This window comes from Mytilus galloprovincialis, chromosome 9 (assembly GCF_965363235.1).
Source record: "Mytilus galloprovincialis chromosome 9, xbMytGall1.hap1.1, whole genome shotgun sequence".
Lineage (NCBI taxonomy): Eukaryota > Metazoa > Mollusca > Bivalvia > Mytilida > Mytilidae > Mytilus > Mytilus galloprovincialis.
This window is the reverse complement of record NC_134846.1, coordinates 50025453-50045529: the sequence shown is the minus strand read 5'-3', so window position 1 is coordinate 50045529 and position 20077 is coordinate 50025453. Positions and strand designations below refer to the sequence as shown.

Sequence of the window (20077 nt, the reverse complement as noted above, 5' to 3'; positions counted from 1 at the left end):
CTCCTGAGGTCATATGTTATAGGACTAATTACCCACATACTCATTAAATAAGTTACTAGTGACATACACGAATATAATTATTTCTGTTACTTGAAACAAATTCTATTTCTGTAGATTTACACAATATTGTTATACTTGTTTTATTTCACATTGAAGATTAGACATATAGGGATACTCCTTTGATTTTTTTATTTCATGTCAGTCAGGTCCCTTTATATGAAACTTGAAACCACTTCTCTGCCATATTGATATTTTATAACAACTCTGCCTATGACCCATATAATTTGATATTCATTCTTTAACCATATATCATAGTAAGCTAGTTTTTTTTGTTTTACACTAATCCACAATCTTTCATGTTAAATTCTGTCTCCATTTAAGTTTATGCCATTGAACCATCATGGTATTAAACACAATTCCAAGTAATTATGCTGTTATAGAGGGTCACCATATATTCATCTTGGGTGGCATTCCAGTTATTGAAATTTGTGTCAGATTGGATAATGAACTAGACCTTTAGGAATTGATCTCATAATTTAATATGGAGCTATCGTATGCGACCCCTACTCGGTAACAAAAATAAACATGTCAAGCGGCAAAATTTATCACCAGAGATTACAAGTCAAAAGAGGATGGATAAGTCTCCAAAATGCTTGCCAAACTGGAACTACAACAAGATCTCCAGACAAGGACGAACAAGGCGTTGAAGCCAAAGATAGTTTTTATGTACAAAGAAGTTGAGGGGCTGATTCACACTATTGAACCAGATGAATTCCTCTTAAAAGCATGTCCGAAAAGAACCATATCTGCCGAGAAATTCAAAGAATAAAATGCAGCAATTATTGTGGAAAAGCAAGTAAAGAATAACTCTTACTGTGAGTGTATTAACATTCCGCCAAGTAAAACACCGTACAATATTCAAACTCACTTTAGGGCCTTAATAATAGGGTACAAGTCAAATCGGCACCAATAGAAAAAGTCAAATCGGCACCTGGTTAAATCGACATCTAGTCAAATCGGCACCTATTTAAAGTCAATTAGGCATCCAATAATATATATATATAAATAATTCAACCCTTAAAAATGTGAATAAACATGATAAAATTAGGTTAATATTTCTGGCCAACCCCTTCCTTATTTAACTCTTCTTGGCTAAATACTGTAAAATTTCTGGACAACCCATCCCTTGTTTCTACTGTTTTTGCTTAAAATACTGTTAAAAATATATATTAAACAAATCTAACATGGGTGCCGAATTGACTATATCAAGTGCCGATTTAACCAGGTGCCAATCTGACTAGATGCCGATTTGACTATACCGGGTGCTGAATTGACCAGGTGCCGATTTATCCAAGTGCCGATTTGACTAGAATTCCGTAAGACAGTGATCGCGCCGAATCAGCTAGACGACACTGTTGTACACGCATCAAACGTAGAGAGCTTCAAATCTGTTCTCCCGCCCCGCCAATAAAACCGTGGTATTAAAGCCACGGCCCAGCATCGATATCAACAATTTATTCACATGTCATACAGATACAGTCTGTTACAGACTCTACTGTTGTAACTTTGTAAACAAAGATTGAGTCGGATTTCCAGTACTTCGATCTGTCTTATAACCAGTAGAAAGTGGACCAACACGGACACATTATATTTTCTTATAAAAAAGGCAGCTGTTTGTAAAAAGAAGACTATCAAGTTTTCCCCGATTAATTATATATCTTTAATGTTTTAGCAATGTTTTAGTTTTCCTTCACATAATCAATAAAGTTATAAAAATAGATTTATGAGTATCTTAACAACCTTGGTTGGTACACTTCGATCTTTTTGGTAATAAGAAGGACCGGAGATATGTAAACTGGTTCCCGGTTGATTACTACACAAAAATGATAATACAAGCAAATTCCAGTTTATATGTGAAATAGTAAATATGAAACAAAGCGCCGTAGACGGAGAAATGTAATGGAAATTAAACACGAACCAAGCGCGGTAGGCAGAGAAATGTAATGGAAGTTCAGTTCACTAGTATCGGAAATATGCCGCTGAAAGCGTCAATTTTCCAAAAAATAAACCATTATAGGTCAATGTACAGCCTTCAACATGGAGCCTTGGCCCACACCAAACAACAAGCTATAAAGGGCCCCAAAATAACTTTAAAACGGAAAACTAACGGTCTAATCAATATACAAAAAAAAAACGAGAAACGAGAAACATGTATAAATTACATAAACAAAGGACAACTACTGTACATCAGATTTAACACTACTTTGTATACATCACCTAGTAAAACAGTAAGGTTGTAAGGATATTTTGGTTGATGAAATCTAGAACAAACAACTGACCTTCAACCAGTACCTGATACACTCTCATCACAAACCATAAGAACTTCTACAACTTGCCAATTTTTACAAATCACCTGACAAAAACCAATGATGTAGTATATCAAATACTTACATTTTCACTTGATCCGTTATTATTTTCGTATCTTGTTTCTATATATACTTTAAAAAGTGGTACAAATGAACACTGTAAAGAGAAAACATAAATAAAATATATACAACAGCTATGGATACATAAATACACATGCCCCAATTATCTAATGTGGACATTTTCATTTCAACGGAACTTGATGAAGGGTCTTCTAAAACATGCGTTACACTGGAATCATAGTCAAATTTTTATATTAGTAACTCAGAATCTTTGTCGATACTGGTGGACACAGAGTGTCCATTCTCTGTTCATTCAGTACTAGTACTTGCTACATTTAAATTACATCTTTAGACAAATCTAACTTCATTAATGGAGACACTGGGGTAAATTCAAAGTTGCATTTCATTCATACAAAGTTTAATTAAATAGATTGAAGTTGTTCTGAGTCCATTTTGAGGTTTTGATGCGAAAAATATTTGATTTCTCTCACTGGAAACTTTTTTTTGGTCTGTTGACCTGATAAAAGGTTATTCCATATACATGGAAAGCCACTGAAATTAATTATAATGTTTTTGGGGCTTAAACATCGGAAAATCATCAGTGATATCTTTATAATTGCTTCATTCTATTGGCATAATTGCCATTACTTAATTTCAGATGCCATTATGTTTCATAAGTTTTTTGTAAGAGTTGTTTCATTTAAATTTTAAACAGACATGGTACCAAGCGTAAATATTTTCAAATGGGGGAACCACCTATAGAGATAAATTAAGAATTCAACCTCTAATTTCACTGTACTTGGCTCACGCCAATAGTATTGATTTCAAAGTGCCTTCCCTGTGTCCACTAAAAAGCCTATTTTATACCCTTGTATTTTACATTGTATTTAACTGTATACTTACTGTGTATTCTGTTGATTGAGAATATGAAAAGAAAAGAAAAACACACTATATGGATACAACCAAAAACAAAATTTCTACACATTAGAATTAGTGGTTACAGGTACAAATGTTTTTTTTTCAGTTCTATATTTTCAGGAACCTTACTAATTCCAGGAGCCATCATAATCAAAGAGCTGAATAGCTCTGAGGGGAAAGACGGCCCTTGTTTCTATTTCATTTTTTTTTTTTTTGGGGGGGTTATCTTTTGATAGTCTTCATATAAAAAATGAAAAAAAAAGAACAGCTAGAACATGTGGAAGGTTTACACTATTGGAATCAATTGTTGTTTAATGTAATTTCGTTTCTTTAGTTTAGGATTCAATTTAGACCAATGGAAGAGATCTGCATCTTCTAAATCTAAACATACAATTAAAGTTGGTAGTTAATTATCTAAAATCCAACTAGTTGAATTCTGTCATTTAACAACAACTACAATTATTTTTGAAATCTTAATAGTGTACGACTGAACTGCAGGCTAGGGCCATTTTCCATTTTTTGTGACAGTACTCTTAAGATTTTAAATTTTCTTCTTAAGAAAGTTAGGACTGAAAAATCTATTCAGTTTTAAATTTCCATTGATAAAGTTCCCAGTTACATATCTCATCACAGGGATACAGGTACTAATAAAAATAACAATATGATTGATGTAAACTGTGTGAAGCTTGTTTCCAAATCCTACATTTTGAAATATTTGTAAAATTTCATGAATAAAGAGGTTTAAACTACAAAATGCAACATTTGTAATTTTTTTTGTAACTATTACAATGATTATGTTGGTACACAAAATTTAGTTTTAATGGAAGACTACTTATCATATACTAAATGTCACATTTTAAGTATTTATTTTAGTGGATAATTAGCTCATAAATTGAGGTGCTCCTGAATTGGAGGAAGATTCTCAAAACAGAGATTTACAGAAAAAAATGGAAAAGATCGTTTCTCTCCCCCATCTCATGTAGCCCATCAGACTTCCTGTTTACTTTGAAAGTTGCTGACCTACAAATTAAAGTTTGCATGTTGATGTTTGAATCATCTACAGCAAACATCATTATGTTTAAATTTAACAAATACTATTTTTTAATAAAAGCACAATCTTTGAGAATGAGTGAAGGATATCCCTGCTTATGCGTAGTGTGGCATTCCAATAATGACGTCACTATAAAATATAATGTAGGTTGGATATATTTAGAATATCTCCTCATACTGATTTTTCCGGATTGTAAAAGAAACGAATATACGGTAATTTCGAAAGAAACAGAAGGGAAATGTGTAAAAAAGTGTTTAAAGTCAATTTATTCATTTGTGTCTCCCCATCTCATCATTCTCAGTAAGATTTGTTGGGGGGTTTTCCACGCTATAAAAACAAAATGAATGATGTGAGGGAATGTCACTCTGGTCAACCCCATGGGGCCGGGGGAGTGACGGCTTGAAGCTGTCTTCCCCAAAAACTGACCAAAATATGGATGATCTTGTTTTTGTTGTTGCATAATTCATATGCCCATTTCAACCTTTATCAGGATTATTGCCTAGTTCAATTAATTGCTTTAGGAATACTGCTTTTTACAATTTTGCCAATGGATACTGGTAAAATGTTACATGTATGTTCAGCTTAAACATGTTAAAGTAATTAATAATTTTAGACAATAGACCACTTTTGAGTTCATCCGTCACCGGCAAAAACTCGTCAATTATGCGCGCCTTTATGACGTCATTTACCAGATAGAGGGGATCGCCTGTATCCCTGCACTATTAACGTTCATCAAGCGTCTTAGTGATAGTCATTGTGCAGGATTACCTAGAAATAATGGTTGTTCTGTAGGTACTTAATGACAATTCCCTAATGACAGCAGTGCTGATTGTCAATTTTGAGAATTTAATTTGCTGAATAATTCGTACAATATAGAATTATAGTTTTCCAACCACTCGCTCAACATTGAAACGGAAGTGATGACCCCCCTAAACGCACAAATGACGTTCACTAAAACCAGTTTTTTTTACGGAAATGCATCGAACTCAAAAGTTGTCTATTAAATGACATGGACACATTGGTCAAATGTATTTACTTATCAGCTTATATCAGAAAATTGACTTGAATTTAACTCTATTTTCAATAGAACAATCATTGGTCTAAAATCTTCAATCCCTATATCTCTTATCTTGAAGAACTAAATTAAAACACAGTATTTCGAATGACCTTTTAATTTCATAAACATTGTTTTTCAATTTGAAATAAGCATTCTAATGCAATTTGGATGTAACGATTTTTTTCATTGGCTAAAAATTGCCGTCAAATCTACAGTTGACCAGGAGTAACTATGGAGGGACCCGCCATTTTTACTTGATTGAATCAACAAATGTTCGATTACTACTATATAATCGAAAATAAAACAACACCTACCACGAATTCGCCGTTTTAATGTAATTTTGTCTGAATTTGAATTGTACAGGTAAAGTAATAATCTCCAATTTGTAAGTTTTCATTTGTATGACGTCTGTCTTAGCCATGACGTCTTTGTGCCAAAATCATTCATGAAGTGTGCAGATTTTTTTCTTTTTGTCAAATTTAGACATTTTTTCAAGTTTTATGGTAGTTGTTCTTTTTTAAATGAATTAGAATCGGAATAACAGTACTGTAGTTGAAGAGTTGCCATCGTCAATTTCAAATTCTCCGCTACATGTCGCCAGTAAAACTGCATTTGCGACGGTCAGATCTACAATTGACGGTGGCAACTCTTCAACTACAGTACTGTTATTCCTTAATTTTACTTCTTTCTTTTCTGACAGTTAGTTGTCAAGAGAATATCACTTAATTTTGTGAAAAACTAACCTGTTTCTGTATAAGGGTAATAATTCCATGCTTTCTCTGTGATGTAGAATATATTTGGAATCATACTTCGTATCCAGCTAGGTAAACGGCTACAAATAATGCAAGAAAATGTTATAATACTGATTGAATGATTTGTATTTAACACCCCTTTCAGAACTATTGTGCTATACATGTACCTTGGTAGTCAGACGACCAACCTTTAGTAGAAAAATTGACAATTCTAGTCAATCAAGATTGGAGTCAAGTGCACCCATCATTTGAGAGATTCAAACTGAAAACCTTGATGGTTACAGACTGGTGATACAGTCTTGGCCACAGAGGCCCCTAAAAAAATATAAGGGTCATAAATCAACTGGTACTTCTAAAATAAAACACATCATGGTTAGAACTTTATATAACTTCATATGCATAAAATCATGTATTTTTTTTCTTCAAATGACCAAACACTTTTTTATTATTCTTAAACATTGTTTAAATTGCCAGTCTCAGAGACCTCAATATCAAGGTCATCAGGCAATGACCATATATCAAAAGACCTTGGGTCCCTTCTATGTATGGTTCATGAATAAAACTTACATTTCTGGAGCTTTAACAAAATGTCGCTGGAAAAAATCTTATGTCGATTTATATTAAATTCTTAGAAATATGACATGACTGTGAATATGTTTAACTTGTTTTCTTTTCCATGTTTTCTAAGGACTGAGGACCTCAAATAAGAAAAACCTCAAAGTCATGAAAGTCTCTATCACTTATGATCTGTGATTTATTTAATATTTAATTATATATTTTATTTCTGTCCAATACATTTAGGGAAAAATTAAAAGACCTTAACAAAATCAAAAGGTCTTTCAAAGTGGGAAGACCTTATAACATGTATAACATGTATAATAATAATAATAACAAGTAGAACAAAATCAACATTATATCATTTCACAGAAAATTGGAAAATACCATTGACTTATTATAAGTCGTTCCCAAACCTAAATACAAAGTTAACATTAACTTGTAAACTATGTAAAAGTTTCAAAAGTCAATGAACCATGAAGAGGGGGTTGGCTACATAATCTCCATGGAAACAATACTTGCAAATGCCAATAAATTTGCATACCAAATAACATTGACTTAAAACATTAGCAGTTTATCTTAAACTGATCTAATCACAAACTAATACATGTAAACTAAGATAAGTTTCAAAATCATTAGACTGTGACTGAGGGGCGAGGCCAAATATGCCTGAACTGACCTGATCATAAACTAATACATATCATGATAGCTTAAATTTTTTATAGACCATGACTACCAGTAAGGGGACGGAGCCAAATTATGGAAATGAGATATATGCCAATGCTTATACAACTGCATACTAAATATCATTGACCTACCACTTGTAGTTCCCCATATACTGACAAAATGACTGACCTACATGTAGTCGCAAACTAATACATGTAAAATAAGCAAAATTTTCAAAGTCAATAGACAATGACTGAGGGGGGCAGAGCCAAATAATCTCCATGGAAATGAGATGTGGCAATACTTATACAACTGCATACCAAATATGATTGACCTACCTCTGTGGTTCACCATAAACTAGACCTAATCACTAACTAATACATTGTTGATGCCGTCGCAGACGCTGAAAACAGCCTATCTATGTCTCACTTTATGACTCAATCAAGGCGACACAAAAATCAAAAGGTCTTTCAGAGGAAAAGTGGAAAGACCTTATAATTACCTTATAGTCAACCTGCGAAAAATACAGAAAAATTGTGAGTAATTTCTCTCTTCTATCAATTATCGGTATGTCACACGCCATGCAGTAGGTTACTTAGATCTGTTTAAATTCAATGAAATATAGCTCTATATATATATCTACTGACATTTGGAATTTGGGTTGTGTTTCAAGGCAAAAAAAAGTAATGTGTGTGTTTCCTAATAATGCCCTATAATACTTTGAAACCAGATGCTCCGCAGGGCGCAGCTTTATACGACCGCAGAGGTTGAACCCTGAACGGTTGGGGCAAGTATGGACACAACATTCAAGCTGGATTCAGCTCTAAATTTGGATTGTGATTAAATAGTTGACACAGCATAGGTTTCTGACACAGAATGAATATTTTTTTTGCCTTTGAGCAATTCACTATGCTGTTGAATATTAATCCTCTCAAAAAATGTTTGAAGAAATTTTCTTTCTATTTATGAAATCTGAAATGAGAAAAATTTACCCCCCCCCTTTTTTTCACATCCCCCTTTCCCTTTTTCCAAAACTGATCTCAATTCAAATTTCTAATGGCATAAAATATTAAAATGTAAAATAAAGTGCTTGTTATCACTGAATGTTTTAATTTATCAGTTGGTAGTAAAAGTGAATATACATTGTATATTGTATAAAACAATGATTTAACATCTTTAAGTTGATTCAACTACTATTCTGGACAAAGAAAGATAACTCCAATTGAAAATTTCTTGCTATTGCACAATATTGTGCAATTAGATATTTCTTGCTATTGCGCAATACTGTGCAATTGAAAATTTCTTACTATTGCACAATACTGTGCAATTGAAGATTTCTTGCTATTGCTGAATACTGTGCAATTGAAAATTTCTTGCTATTGCACAATACTTAATATAATAATTTTGGATCCTGATTTGAACCAACTTGAAAACTGGGCCCATAATAAAAAATCTTAGTACATTTTTAGATTCAGCATATCAAAGAACCCCAAGAATTCATTTTTAGCTCACCTGGCCCGAAGGGCTAAGTGAGCTTTTCTCATCACTTGGCGTCCGGCGTCCGTCGTCCGTCGTCATCGTCGTTAACTTTTACAAAAATCTTCTCCTCTGAAACTACTAGGCCAAATTAAACTAAACTTGGTCACAATCATCATTGGGGTATCTAGTTTAAAAAATGTGTGGCGTGACCTGGCCAACCAACCAAGATGGCCGCCATGGCTAAAAATAGAACATAGGGGTAAAATGCAGTTTTTAGCTTATAACTCAAAAACCAAAGCATTTAGAGCAAATCTGACATGGGGTAAAATTGTTTATCAGGTCAAGATCGATCTGCCCTGAAATTTTCAGATGAATCGGACAACCCGTTGTTGGGTTGCTGCCCCTGAATTGGTAATTTTAGGGAATTTTTGCTGTTTTTGGTTATTATCTTGAATACTATTATAGATAGAGATAAACTGTAAACAGCAATAATGTTCAGCAAAGTAAGATTTACAAATGAGGCAACATGACCGAAATGGTCAGTTGACCCCTTTAGGAGTTAATGCCCTTTAGAGTCAATTTTTAACCATTTTTCGTAAATCTTAGTAATCTTTTACAAAAATCTTCTCCTCTGAAACTACTGGGCCAAATTAAACTAAACTTGGCCACAATCATCAGTGGGGTATCTAGTTTAAAAAATGTGTGGCGTGACCTGGCAAACCAACCAAGATGACCGCCATGGCTAAAAATAGAACATAGGGGTAAAATGCTGTTTTTGGCTTATAACTCAAAAACCAAAGCATTTAGAGCAAATCTGACATGGGGTAAAATTGTTTATCAGGTCAAGATCGATCTGCCCTGAAATTTTCAGATGAATCGGACAACCCGTTGTTGGGTTGCTGCCCCTGAATTGGTAATTTTAGGGAATTTTTGCTGTTTTTGGTTATTATCTTGAATATTATTATAGATAGAGATAAACTGTAAACAGCAATAATGTTCAGCAAAGTAAGATTTACAAATGAGGCAACATGACCGAAATGGTCAGTTGACCCCTTTAGGAGTTAATGCCCTTTATAGTCAATTTTTAACCATTTTTCGTAAATCTTAGTAATCTTTTACAAAAATCTTCTCGTCTGAAACTACTGGGCCAAATTAAACCAAACTTGGCCACAATCATCATTGGGGTATCTAGTTTAAAAAATGTGTGGCGTGACCGGGCCAACCAACCAAGATGGCCGCCACAGCTAAAAATAGAACATAGGGGTAAAATGCAGTTTTTGGCTTATAACTCAAAAACCAAAGCATTTAGAGCAAATCTGACAAAGTAAAATTGATTATCAGGTCAAGATCTATCTGCCCTGAAATTTTCAGATGAATCGGACAACCTGTTGTTGGGTTGCTGCCCCTGAATTGGTAATTTTAAGGAAATTTTGCTGTTTTTGGTTATTATCTTGAATATTATTATACATGTTATAGATAGAGATAAACTGTAAACAGCAATAATGTTCAGCAAAGTAAGATTTACAAATAAGTCACATGACTGAAATGGTCAGTTGACCCCTTTAGGAGTTATTGCCCTTTATAGTCAATTTTTAACCATTTTTCGTAAATCTTAGTAATCTTTTACAAAAATCTTCTCCTCTGAAACTACTGGGCCAAATTAAACCAAACTTGGCCACAATCATCATTGGGATATTTAGTTTAAAAAATGTGTGGCGTGACCCGACCAACCAACCAAGATGGCCGCCACGGCTAAAAATAGAACATAGGGGTAAAATTCAGTTTTTGGCATATAACTCAATCAAAGAGCTGAATAGCTCTGAGGGGAAAGACGGCCCTTGTTTCTATTTAATTATTTTTTTTGGAAGGGGGGGTATCTTTTGATAGTCTTCATATAAAGAATGGAAAAAAGAACAGCTAGAACATGTAGAAAGGTTGACGTAATTTCGTTTCCTTAGTTTAGGATTCAATTTGGACCAATGGAAGAGATCTGCATCTTCTAAATCTAAACATATGATTAAAGTTGATATTTAATTATCTAAATTTCAACTGAATTCTGTCATTTCACAACAACTACAATATTTTTTGAAATCTTAATTGTGTACCACTGAACTGCAGGCTAGGGCTTTTTGTGACAGTACTCTTAGATTTTTAAGTTTTTTTTTAAGAAAGTTTGGACTGAAAAATCTATTCAGTTTTAACTTTCCATTGATAAAGTTCCCAGTTACAACTCTCATCACAGGGAAACAGGTACTAATAAAAAACAATATGATTGATGTAAACTGTGTGAAGCTTGTTTCCAAATCCTAAATTTGAAATATTTGTAAATTTCATGAATAAATAGGTTTAAACTACAAAATGCAACATTTTTTTTTTCTTTACCATTACAATGATTATGTTGGTACACAAAAATTCAGTTTTAATGGAAGACTACTAATCCAATGAAATGTCACATTTTAAGTATTTAGATACATTAACTTTTATTTTAGTGGATAATTACTCAACAATTGAGGTGCTCCTGAATTGGAGGAAGATTCTCAAAACAGAATGTTTACAGAAAAAAAATGAATAAAATCGTTTCTCTCCCCTATCTCATGTATCCCCACGATCTTTGTTTACTTTGAAAGTTGTTCACCTACAAATTAAAGTATTGCATGTTGATGTTTGAATCATCTACAGCAAACATTATTATGTTTAAATTTAACAAATACCAATGTGTAATTAGTGCACGATCTCTGAGAATGATTTAAATAACCAGTGAAGGATATCCCTGCTTCTGCGTAGTGTGGCATTCCAAGAATGACGTCACTATAAAATACAATGTAGGTTGGATATATTTAGAATATTTCGTCATACTGATTTTTCCGGATTGTAAAAGAAACATAAACAGTGTAAAGGAGAGCTCAAGATACGATAATTTCGTGAGAAACAGAAGGGAAATGTGTAAATAAGTGTTTAAAGTTAAACTATTCATTTCTGGGTCTCCTTCTCTTCAATCTTAGTAAGATTTGTTGGGGGGTTTTCCACACTATAAAAACAAAATGAATGATGTGAGGGAATGTCACTATGGTCAACCCCATAGGGGATTGACGGCTTGAAGCCGTCTTCCCCAAAAACCAAAGCATTTAAAGTAAATCTGACATGAAGTAAAATTGTTTATCAGGTCAAGATCTATCTGCCCTGAAATTTTCAGATGAATCGGACAACCCGTTGTTGGGTTGCTGCCCTTGAATTGGTAATTTTAAGGAACTTTTACTGTTTTTGGTTATTATCTTGAATAATATTATAGATAGAGATATAAATTTCGGCAAAGTAAGATCTACAAATAAGTCAACATGACCGAAATGGTCAGTTGACCCCTTTAGGAGTTATTGCCCTTTATAGTCAATTTTTAACCATTTTTCGTAAATCTTAGTTATCTTTTACAAAAATCTTCTCCTCTGAAACTACTGGGCCAAGTTCATTATAGATAGAGATAATTGTAAGCAGCAAGAATGTTCAGTAAAGTAAGATGTACAAACACATCACCATCACCAAAACACAATTTTGTCATGAATCCATCTGCGTCCTTTGTTTAATATTCACATAGACCAAGGTGAGCGACACAGGCTCTTTAGAGCCTCTAGTTTGTTAAAATCAAACTAAGTTTAATTTTGGACCCTTTGGACCTTAATGTAGACCAATTTGAAAACGGGACCAAAAATTAAGAATCTACATACACAGTTAGATTCAGCATATATCAAAGAAACCCAATTATTCAATTTTTGATGAAATCAAACAAAGTTCAATTTTGGACCCTTTGGGCCCTTATTCCTACACTGTTGGGACCAAAACTCCCAAAATCAAACCCAACCTTCCTTTTATGGTCATAAACCTTGTGTTAAAATTTCATAGATTTCTATTTACTTATACTAAAGTTATGGTGCGAAAACCAAGAATAATGCTTATTTGGGCCCCTTTTTGGCCCTTAATTCCTAAACTGTTAGGACCTCAACTCCCAAAATCAATCCCAACCTTACTTTTGTGGTCATAAACCTTGTGTTTAAATTTCATTGATTTCTATTTACTTATACTAAAGATATTGTGCGAAAACCAAGAATAATGCTTATTTGGACCCTTTTTTGGACCCTAATTCCTAAACTGTTGGAACCAAAACTCCCAAAATCAATCTCAACCTTCCTTTTGTGGTCATAAACCTTGTGTCAAAATCTCATAGATTTCTATTTACTTAAACTAAAGTTATAGTGCGAAAACCAAGAAAATGTTTATTTGGGCCCTTTTTGGTCCCCAATTCCTAAAATGTTGGGACCAAAGCTCCCAAAATCAATCCCAACCTTCCTTTTGTGGTCATTAACCTTTCATAGATTTCTATTCACTTTTACTAAAGTTAGAGTGCGAAAACTTAAAGTATTCGGACGACGACGACACAGACGACGACGCCAAGGCCAACCTTAAAAATATGTTTGTTTGCAGTTTTCCGACTGTACCTTCAGACTGAAGGGTCGGTAGGTAGGAAAAATATTTTATTTTATCAGCCAAAATACAGTTTAAACAAGCAGTTACACTAAACCAAGTTTCTTGTGAAGAAAAAAAAAAACATTTTAAAACAACAAACACTGGACATGCTGAAAACCAACATCAAATGAACAGGCATTTTCAGATAAAAAACTTTAAACCAAAACTGAAACTTTAACATAGTGTCATTATCCAATTTATGACATAAAATATGGTATAATTATTAAATACTGGAACACTTATAAACAAGGAATGTCATTATGACTAGAACTGTTTTAAAGAAATATATTCAGACATGTATGCTTCTTGACTAGAATGTTTTCATGAGTAGAGTATTTTCATCAGAAAAATGTAGATATTAAAGATAAATAAGACAATGTATTAAAGAGTGTATTTTTAATAAAAAAAAAAAATAACCATTGAATCTTCCTCAATTGAAAAAAAAGTATTAAGACATTCGACTGTTTTCATATTTCTAACAATATTTAATTATATGTGATAAGGTTATATTTTTGCCAGGCTTTAATGAAAACCAAAGAAATCTAAAGTTTGGGGTGAAATCCATAGCACCCCATTAAAAGTAAATGGTCTGTACTGAAATGTTTTTAATGCATAAAAAAAATTGGCAGCATAGCTCCTAAGGACATGTTTTAATTGAATTCACACAGGCCACACAGTTTGGGTATATTTAATATTGTAAGAAAGAGAATAATTGCAATGAGTGGGGCAGCCCCCCTTATCCTAAAGGAGCATACTCATTGCAATAGAAGATAGATTTAATATAGATAGAGTATATTTATTTTTCAAGCTAACCATTCATTTTCTCTACATCTTTGTGTAGTTAGGGTTGCTTCTTATTGATTTGGCATGATCTATATCCATTAACATTTCAAATGAGCCCATTTCTCCGTACAGGCGTGTTTACAGATATCCATGAAGATTTAAGTCACGGAGGAGTGGTTTCATCTTTGTCGTCTCCACAACGATTAGTAGAAAATATGCCATACTTCAAGCTGCTGTCGAATTATTTAACCACTGAAATTGGTTCCATAAAGTCAGGCTCCACAGATTCTGTACCCGATTTGTTTGAGACAGAATGGTTATCGTGTCAGTTATGAATATCTGCTGCATCATCGTCAATGATATCATCACACATCGTTACATGTGCCTGAATCTGTATAAACAGTTTACTAATAAACTTTTTTGTTTGTTATTTGTCTTAAAATTGACACGAGACGACAGCGTAAAGTACTCCTCCGTGACTTCATGGATACCTGTAAACAATTTCCATGTGCTTTATCATTAAATGGTCACATGAACGCTTGACGGGAAGCTAAGAAAAACCGAACTTGAAATGCGTAATTGACCCAGACTTTAAATCATTTCCGGAAAGGACCCAAAGTTCCGGATCGCGTCAATAGAAGTATTAAAAAAAATTTCTTCAAATTTAAAGCAATAAAATTTTCACAGTCGGGAGGATTTTCAAGGGTCGGTCGGTAAACTGCAAACAAACAATATTTTAATTTAAGCCCAACGTGATACTAATATAAGACCAAAAATTTTTCAATTTTTGCGGTCGTATAAAAAATAGGGTAGGTAGCTAGGTAGGCAATGGTAGGTAGGGATTTTTTTTATTTCACCTTTTTTTTACATTGAGTCTATGAGAGGGACATTCAGACTTTTAAAGTGCTTATTGGTAAATGACAAAAAACTTAAGGGTAGGCTATTTATTAACTTAAACAATAGGAAGGGTAACCAGGGTAATAGGAAACACACCTTTTTTTATTTGGCCTAACAAATAGTCACTGTCAATGAGGCCATGTACATTATGTATAGCCTGATATATTAACAATTTCTACTTACCTAGACAAATAAACCCTTTTCTCTGTAAATCTGCCCTTTCCATGTTTGGCGTGGTCACATTCTTCATTCTTAACAACTTCTACTCCTTCTCCATGGTCACTTTGTTCATGACTGTGCTTTGCAATCATATACAGCTGACCAATTTTATACTGCAATTGTAAAATAAATAATTTTAATACCATATTTCTGATGTCATGCATATACATGTAGGTTGCACTTTTAAATACGGCTGTTTCTCAAGCCACGCCTCTTTTGGGGAGATAAATATAATATTCATGGAAAATTTGATTTGTTTTTACATAGTGGTTCCAATATTTGATATCTATGTTTCATCTCATAGAGAAATAGCTTTGGAATGTTACCAGTATATTATATTGAAGCAGCAATAATTGAATTATCAGAAAGCCTTAAAATAAAGGTATATAAAATGTAGAGGTAGTACAGAATTTTCGTTTAAGTTTAAACTCTTTAAGTTTGGGGCATAAACATGATAGAAACGTTGAAAACATGCCACACATGTTTTGACTTTTAACATGTTTAAATCAAAAAGTGGCACAATTTTAGCCGCAAAGGGATTTTAACTATAAAATGATAAATTTATAGACAGATAGACACAGGTCTTTGATTTTTTACAAATTTCTGTTATTTTTCTCTAATAACCCAATAGAGTTACATGTATATCCTTGACTGGTAATCATTGTAATACATGCATACATTTGCATGTCATTTAAATATGCATCTATCATTGTCTTTCATGATATAATTAGTAAAGCTGCATTGTTCTTAGTCTTAGTCAGCAAAAAAATAATTTGCAGACCTGTGCTTGTTGACATTAACTTTGCAACGTCATAGCCTACTTTACCTTTACCACATCTGGGCTTATTTTGTCAGACATCGTCACATATATCATGTATATTATACACTGTACATGTGACAAAAAATTACTTTAGTCAGATAAATTTGACTGTCAAACAATACTCTGTACTCATGGTACTCTGACATGATACCTATCTTTAAACAGAAAATTGGAATAGCAATTTAGATGACAGTAATGAGTGGTATCTGTGGCAAAATCTAACCCTTGTTAAACACAATGAAACAAATAGAGAAAAACATCCTGGTTATTCATCAGCATCTGCATTGTATCATTGTTGTATATAAGAATATAAATAAAGAAATTCAATAAGTTAAAGTAAATGTACAAAAATGTAAAAACTTTCATTGTTAAGAAAGATTTAAACTTGTAAATGTATCTTCTTCCTTATTTCTTTTGTCAAGTCAAACATAGAGATGCAAAACATTTGTTTACAAAAAAAAATTCAATACACACAATAAGAGATTAAATTGGGGCTCTGTGTTGTGCATTTCAATTTTTAATTTTGGGCCCACAGCCCATTGTTTTCAAATTAAATCAAATGAAAATAAAAAATATACAAATACATTGTAGCAAACATTTCTTATCAGGGTTGTGTTAGGTACTTCTTGATACTTAAAATGAATATATGAAGCTTTAAAGGGTCCAAAATCCAAAATTGAATATTTTAAGATCCTTGACCACATTTATTTTGTGTCAGAAACCTATATCATTTCAAAAATTTGAGCACAATCCAAATACAGCATGCAGACAGTACATGCATCAAGCTTGAGTTGAATATTGTGTCCAAACTTGCCTCTGACCTCAACTATTCAGAGTTTTACTTCTGCAGTCGTATCAGGCTGCCCTTGGCAGTTCCCCATTCACTGATTGTTTAACTTGCGAGGGCCCTCATGGGGTTTTTGATTATGTGATTACTTGGCCGTTTTTTTAATGATTATTTGATTATTAAGCCAAATATTTCATGATTATTTGATTACCTAGGACTGTATTTTTAGTTTATGATTATTTGATTACTAAAGATAAGCAAATATTTAATGATTATGTGATTATATTGGCAAAAAAATGGTGATTATGTGATTACTAGGACCCCCCCATGAGGGGCCTCACTTGCTAAATGTCCAGTGTTGTGTTTAATTTCTTTCTTTACTGACTGAGCAATATTTTATAGCACTAAGCAGAGTATATAATTTGTTATGTGTTCATAAACATAGTTGTCATGTATTAAGACATTTTAGATTACAATAAAATACAATGTATATGGACCATAATTTGCTATTGGGCTCTGTTTCCTATAACTAAAGAAAAGTGATAAAATTTGAATTATTGTAAGAAAAGTTGTAACTACATCTAAAGATGCCATTATTTTTATTAACATACAAGTGTATGCTACTCTTCCCTAGAAAAAAATTGAAATATACGAATTTCAAAGATTCTACAACCGTATTTTTGTGTCGTTTCTCGCGTTACTTTTTGCTTCCGAAGAGCATAACGCTGACTGATTTATAGATAATCGTCACCGGCAAATTCGTAACTTTTGCTTTCAAATAACAAAGAACATCGACCAATAAGAATAGTGAGAAGAAAATGCCGAGAACTATAAGTATTTATGTAGCAGATATAAGAACAGTGGCGTGATTTTTGTGTCCGATTTCGTAACGCAAATTTTAGATGATGTAATCTGCTTTGTTGTAATAGAATTCTTAAAAACAATATGCAAATATGAACTCTCGCGAGATGTTCAAACAGGTAAATCAGAGATGATTTACATTCTTGTTTTGATCTTCGTAATAATTAAGTAAGAAAATGACGTTATCGTTATGCGTTACATTTCACACGAAACAGAAGTCCAGTTATTTATTAAAATTGTTTTTGTCCTTAAGTTCTAATCATACGTGAAACATGTGACTAACATGTGATCACGCCCTTACAGCCGGACATACGATATACTAGTTCTAAACATTGTTTTTGTTTCCAACGGGATGTTAGCAAACATAATCTGTAGACTTGTTTCGACTTGTTTAAAAAAGGAAAATACAATTTTCAAAGAGATTGCGCCGGGGGTCTATTATTATTCCTATGTGCATAATGTTACATACGATCTTGTGTGAAAATAAATGCCCAATGACTTGACAAAATCGATTTCAAATTTGACCGACGTTTAAACACACTACGTTTCCCAATAACGATGTAAAGGGTCCTTGGAAAATTCAATCGAAATTACGTCTCTTATCATGGTGCCGATGTTCGTTGGATTGATTTTGCTTCAGCAGTAAATATTACTGGATATTTTAGGTGAATAAAGATAATTAAATGAAAAATGCATGTTAATATACCGTTACACTAGGAATGTACAAAGTTGGTAACTTTGTCACAATTTTTAATTTCTTTTTTTATTCATGTTCTGCAAACACTTTTCAGAAACGCAATAAACTTGTCAAAGGAAAAGTAAACTTTTACCAGGCATGACTTGAAAGGAAGTACTTTATTGATTTTAGCCCACTAGAGTAGGTTAAAATGTGGAAACCATGTAGATGGTGTACAGGTCACAAATATCACATGGTGCCTATTTTAAAGATTTTAATTCCAAGTTAAAAGTTTTTTTCTTTACTGGATTTAAAGAATTTTACATTGCCAATGATTTGGAATAAATTTTATATAACTGGAATTTCAAAACCAAATATAAATATATTTTTTTGGCCAAAACATCAAGATACAACGATTATGGTATCCTGTATCAATGAAGAAAATATGGAAAATTCTGAATAAATTGTACTAATTGTTTTCAAAACAAGCACATATTTAGGAGTTTTATAATACTGTTACATTTAAGATGGATTTTAAGAAAAAGTATACTGTTCAGATTATTTTAAGCAGATTTTGCAATAAAATAAAACTAAAAAAATGCTTTCGGTTTCTTATGGTTTCCTGTCACGTTTAAAAAAAACTTTAATATAACATTGAAAATAGATTTTAAATATTAACATGAAGCAAGTAACACTAGTAATGGTGTTTATTTATGCCTTTTGAATTATATTGTGCAAAATAAAGAAAATAAAGATTGGTTTCCTGTTTGGTTTCCTGTCACGTAAACGGTGAATCAAAATGTATTAATTTTTTCTCGAAAAACTCAATTGTTCCATTCATATTATTCTAACACCAACACAACCCACAAAATAAAAGTTAAAATTTTAGAACTTATAAAAAAGGAAACAAAAAGAAACCAAAGGCCGAATACCAAATTATGGTCCATATTAGATAATTTGCCAGTATTCTAAAACCAAAACGGAAAAATTCACCAAGTCTATAATAACCATCTGCACAAAAATCACATTTCTTCCCTAACAAAATGTTGTATGCACTTAATTGTGAAAGTCAAAGCTTTCGACATAGATTATTATTAGATTATAGATAGTTGTTTCATTCTTGGGGTTAAAAAGTGTGGTCATCATGGTCATGATGAAAAGTCGTCATTGTTGCAATTCAAATGTTTTGAACTTATTTCTTACTTATTTCCCATAATAGAGCAATGATACTTACTTTTACTGTAGATTGACACAAACCTTTTTTGGGGTTGATTGTTCATTACCTGCAAGACTAGAAGATATAAAACTGAAAATCTAAATTATCTAGAATAAGTTCAGAAAAAAGCATGATCAGTAAAAAAAGCTTGTTTACCTCTTCAACTGACAATGGCATGCATATTCTATATTCTTTTAAATACATTATGTATTCAGCTGCTTAACATGTCATTTGAATCTAAAACCACTACAGCATTCACAAAATTGTGTACTTGCAAGTTGAGCTTCTGTTAATCTTGAAATAATCTTTTGATTTTCACGATAATCTTATCTAATAATGAACAGTCCCGAGGAAACCGAAAATGTTTCCGGAAATTACCATTCCTCCCGTTTCCCTTTT

The 20077-nt window shown here is 32.7% G+C and overlaps 1 protein-coding gene across 1 annotated transcript in view; it reads right to left on the bottom strand.

Annotated features, from left to right (window-relative positions):
* The window catches only part of LOC143045200 (cytoplasmic phosphatidylinositol transfer protein 1-like), a 34299-nt gene extending 14274 nt beyond the window's left edge, over window positions 1-20025 (bottom strand). Inside the window, exons 1-5 of the mRNA XM_076217547.1 lie at window positions 19835-20025; window positions 15283-15431; window positions 6196-6284; window positions 3330-3337; window positions 2452-2523 (exon numbers count right to left, since the gene is read on the bottom strand). Of these exons, the coding sequence (XP_076073662.1) occupies window positions 2452-2523; window positions 3330-3337; window positions 6196-6284; window positions 15283-15431; window positions 19835-19882 (366 nt within the window). The 5' untranslated portion in view covers window positions 19883-20025. The remainder of the gene's footprint in view (window positions 1-2451; window positions 2524-3329; window positions 3338-6195; window positions 6285-15282; window positions 15432-19834) is intronic.
* Between the last annotated feature and the right edge of the window lie 52 nt (window positions 20026-20077).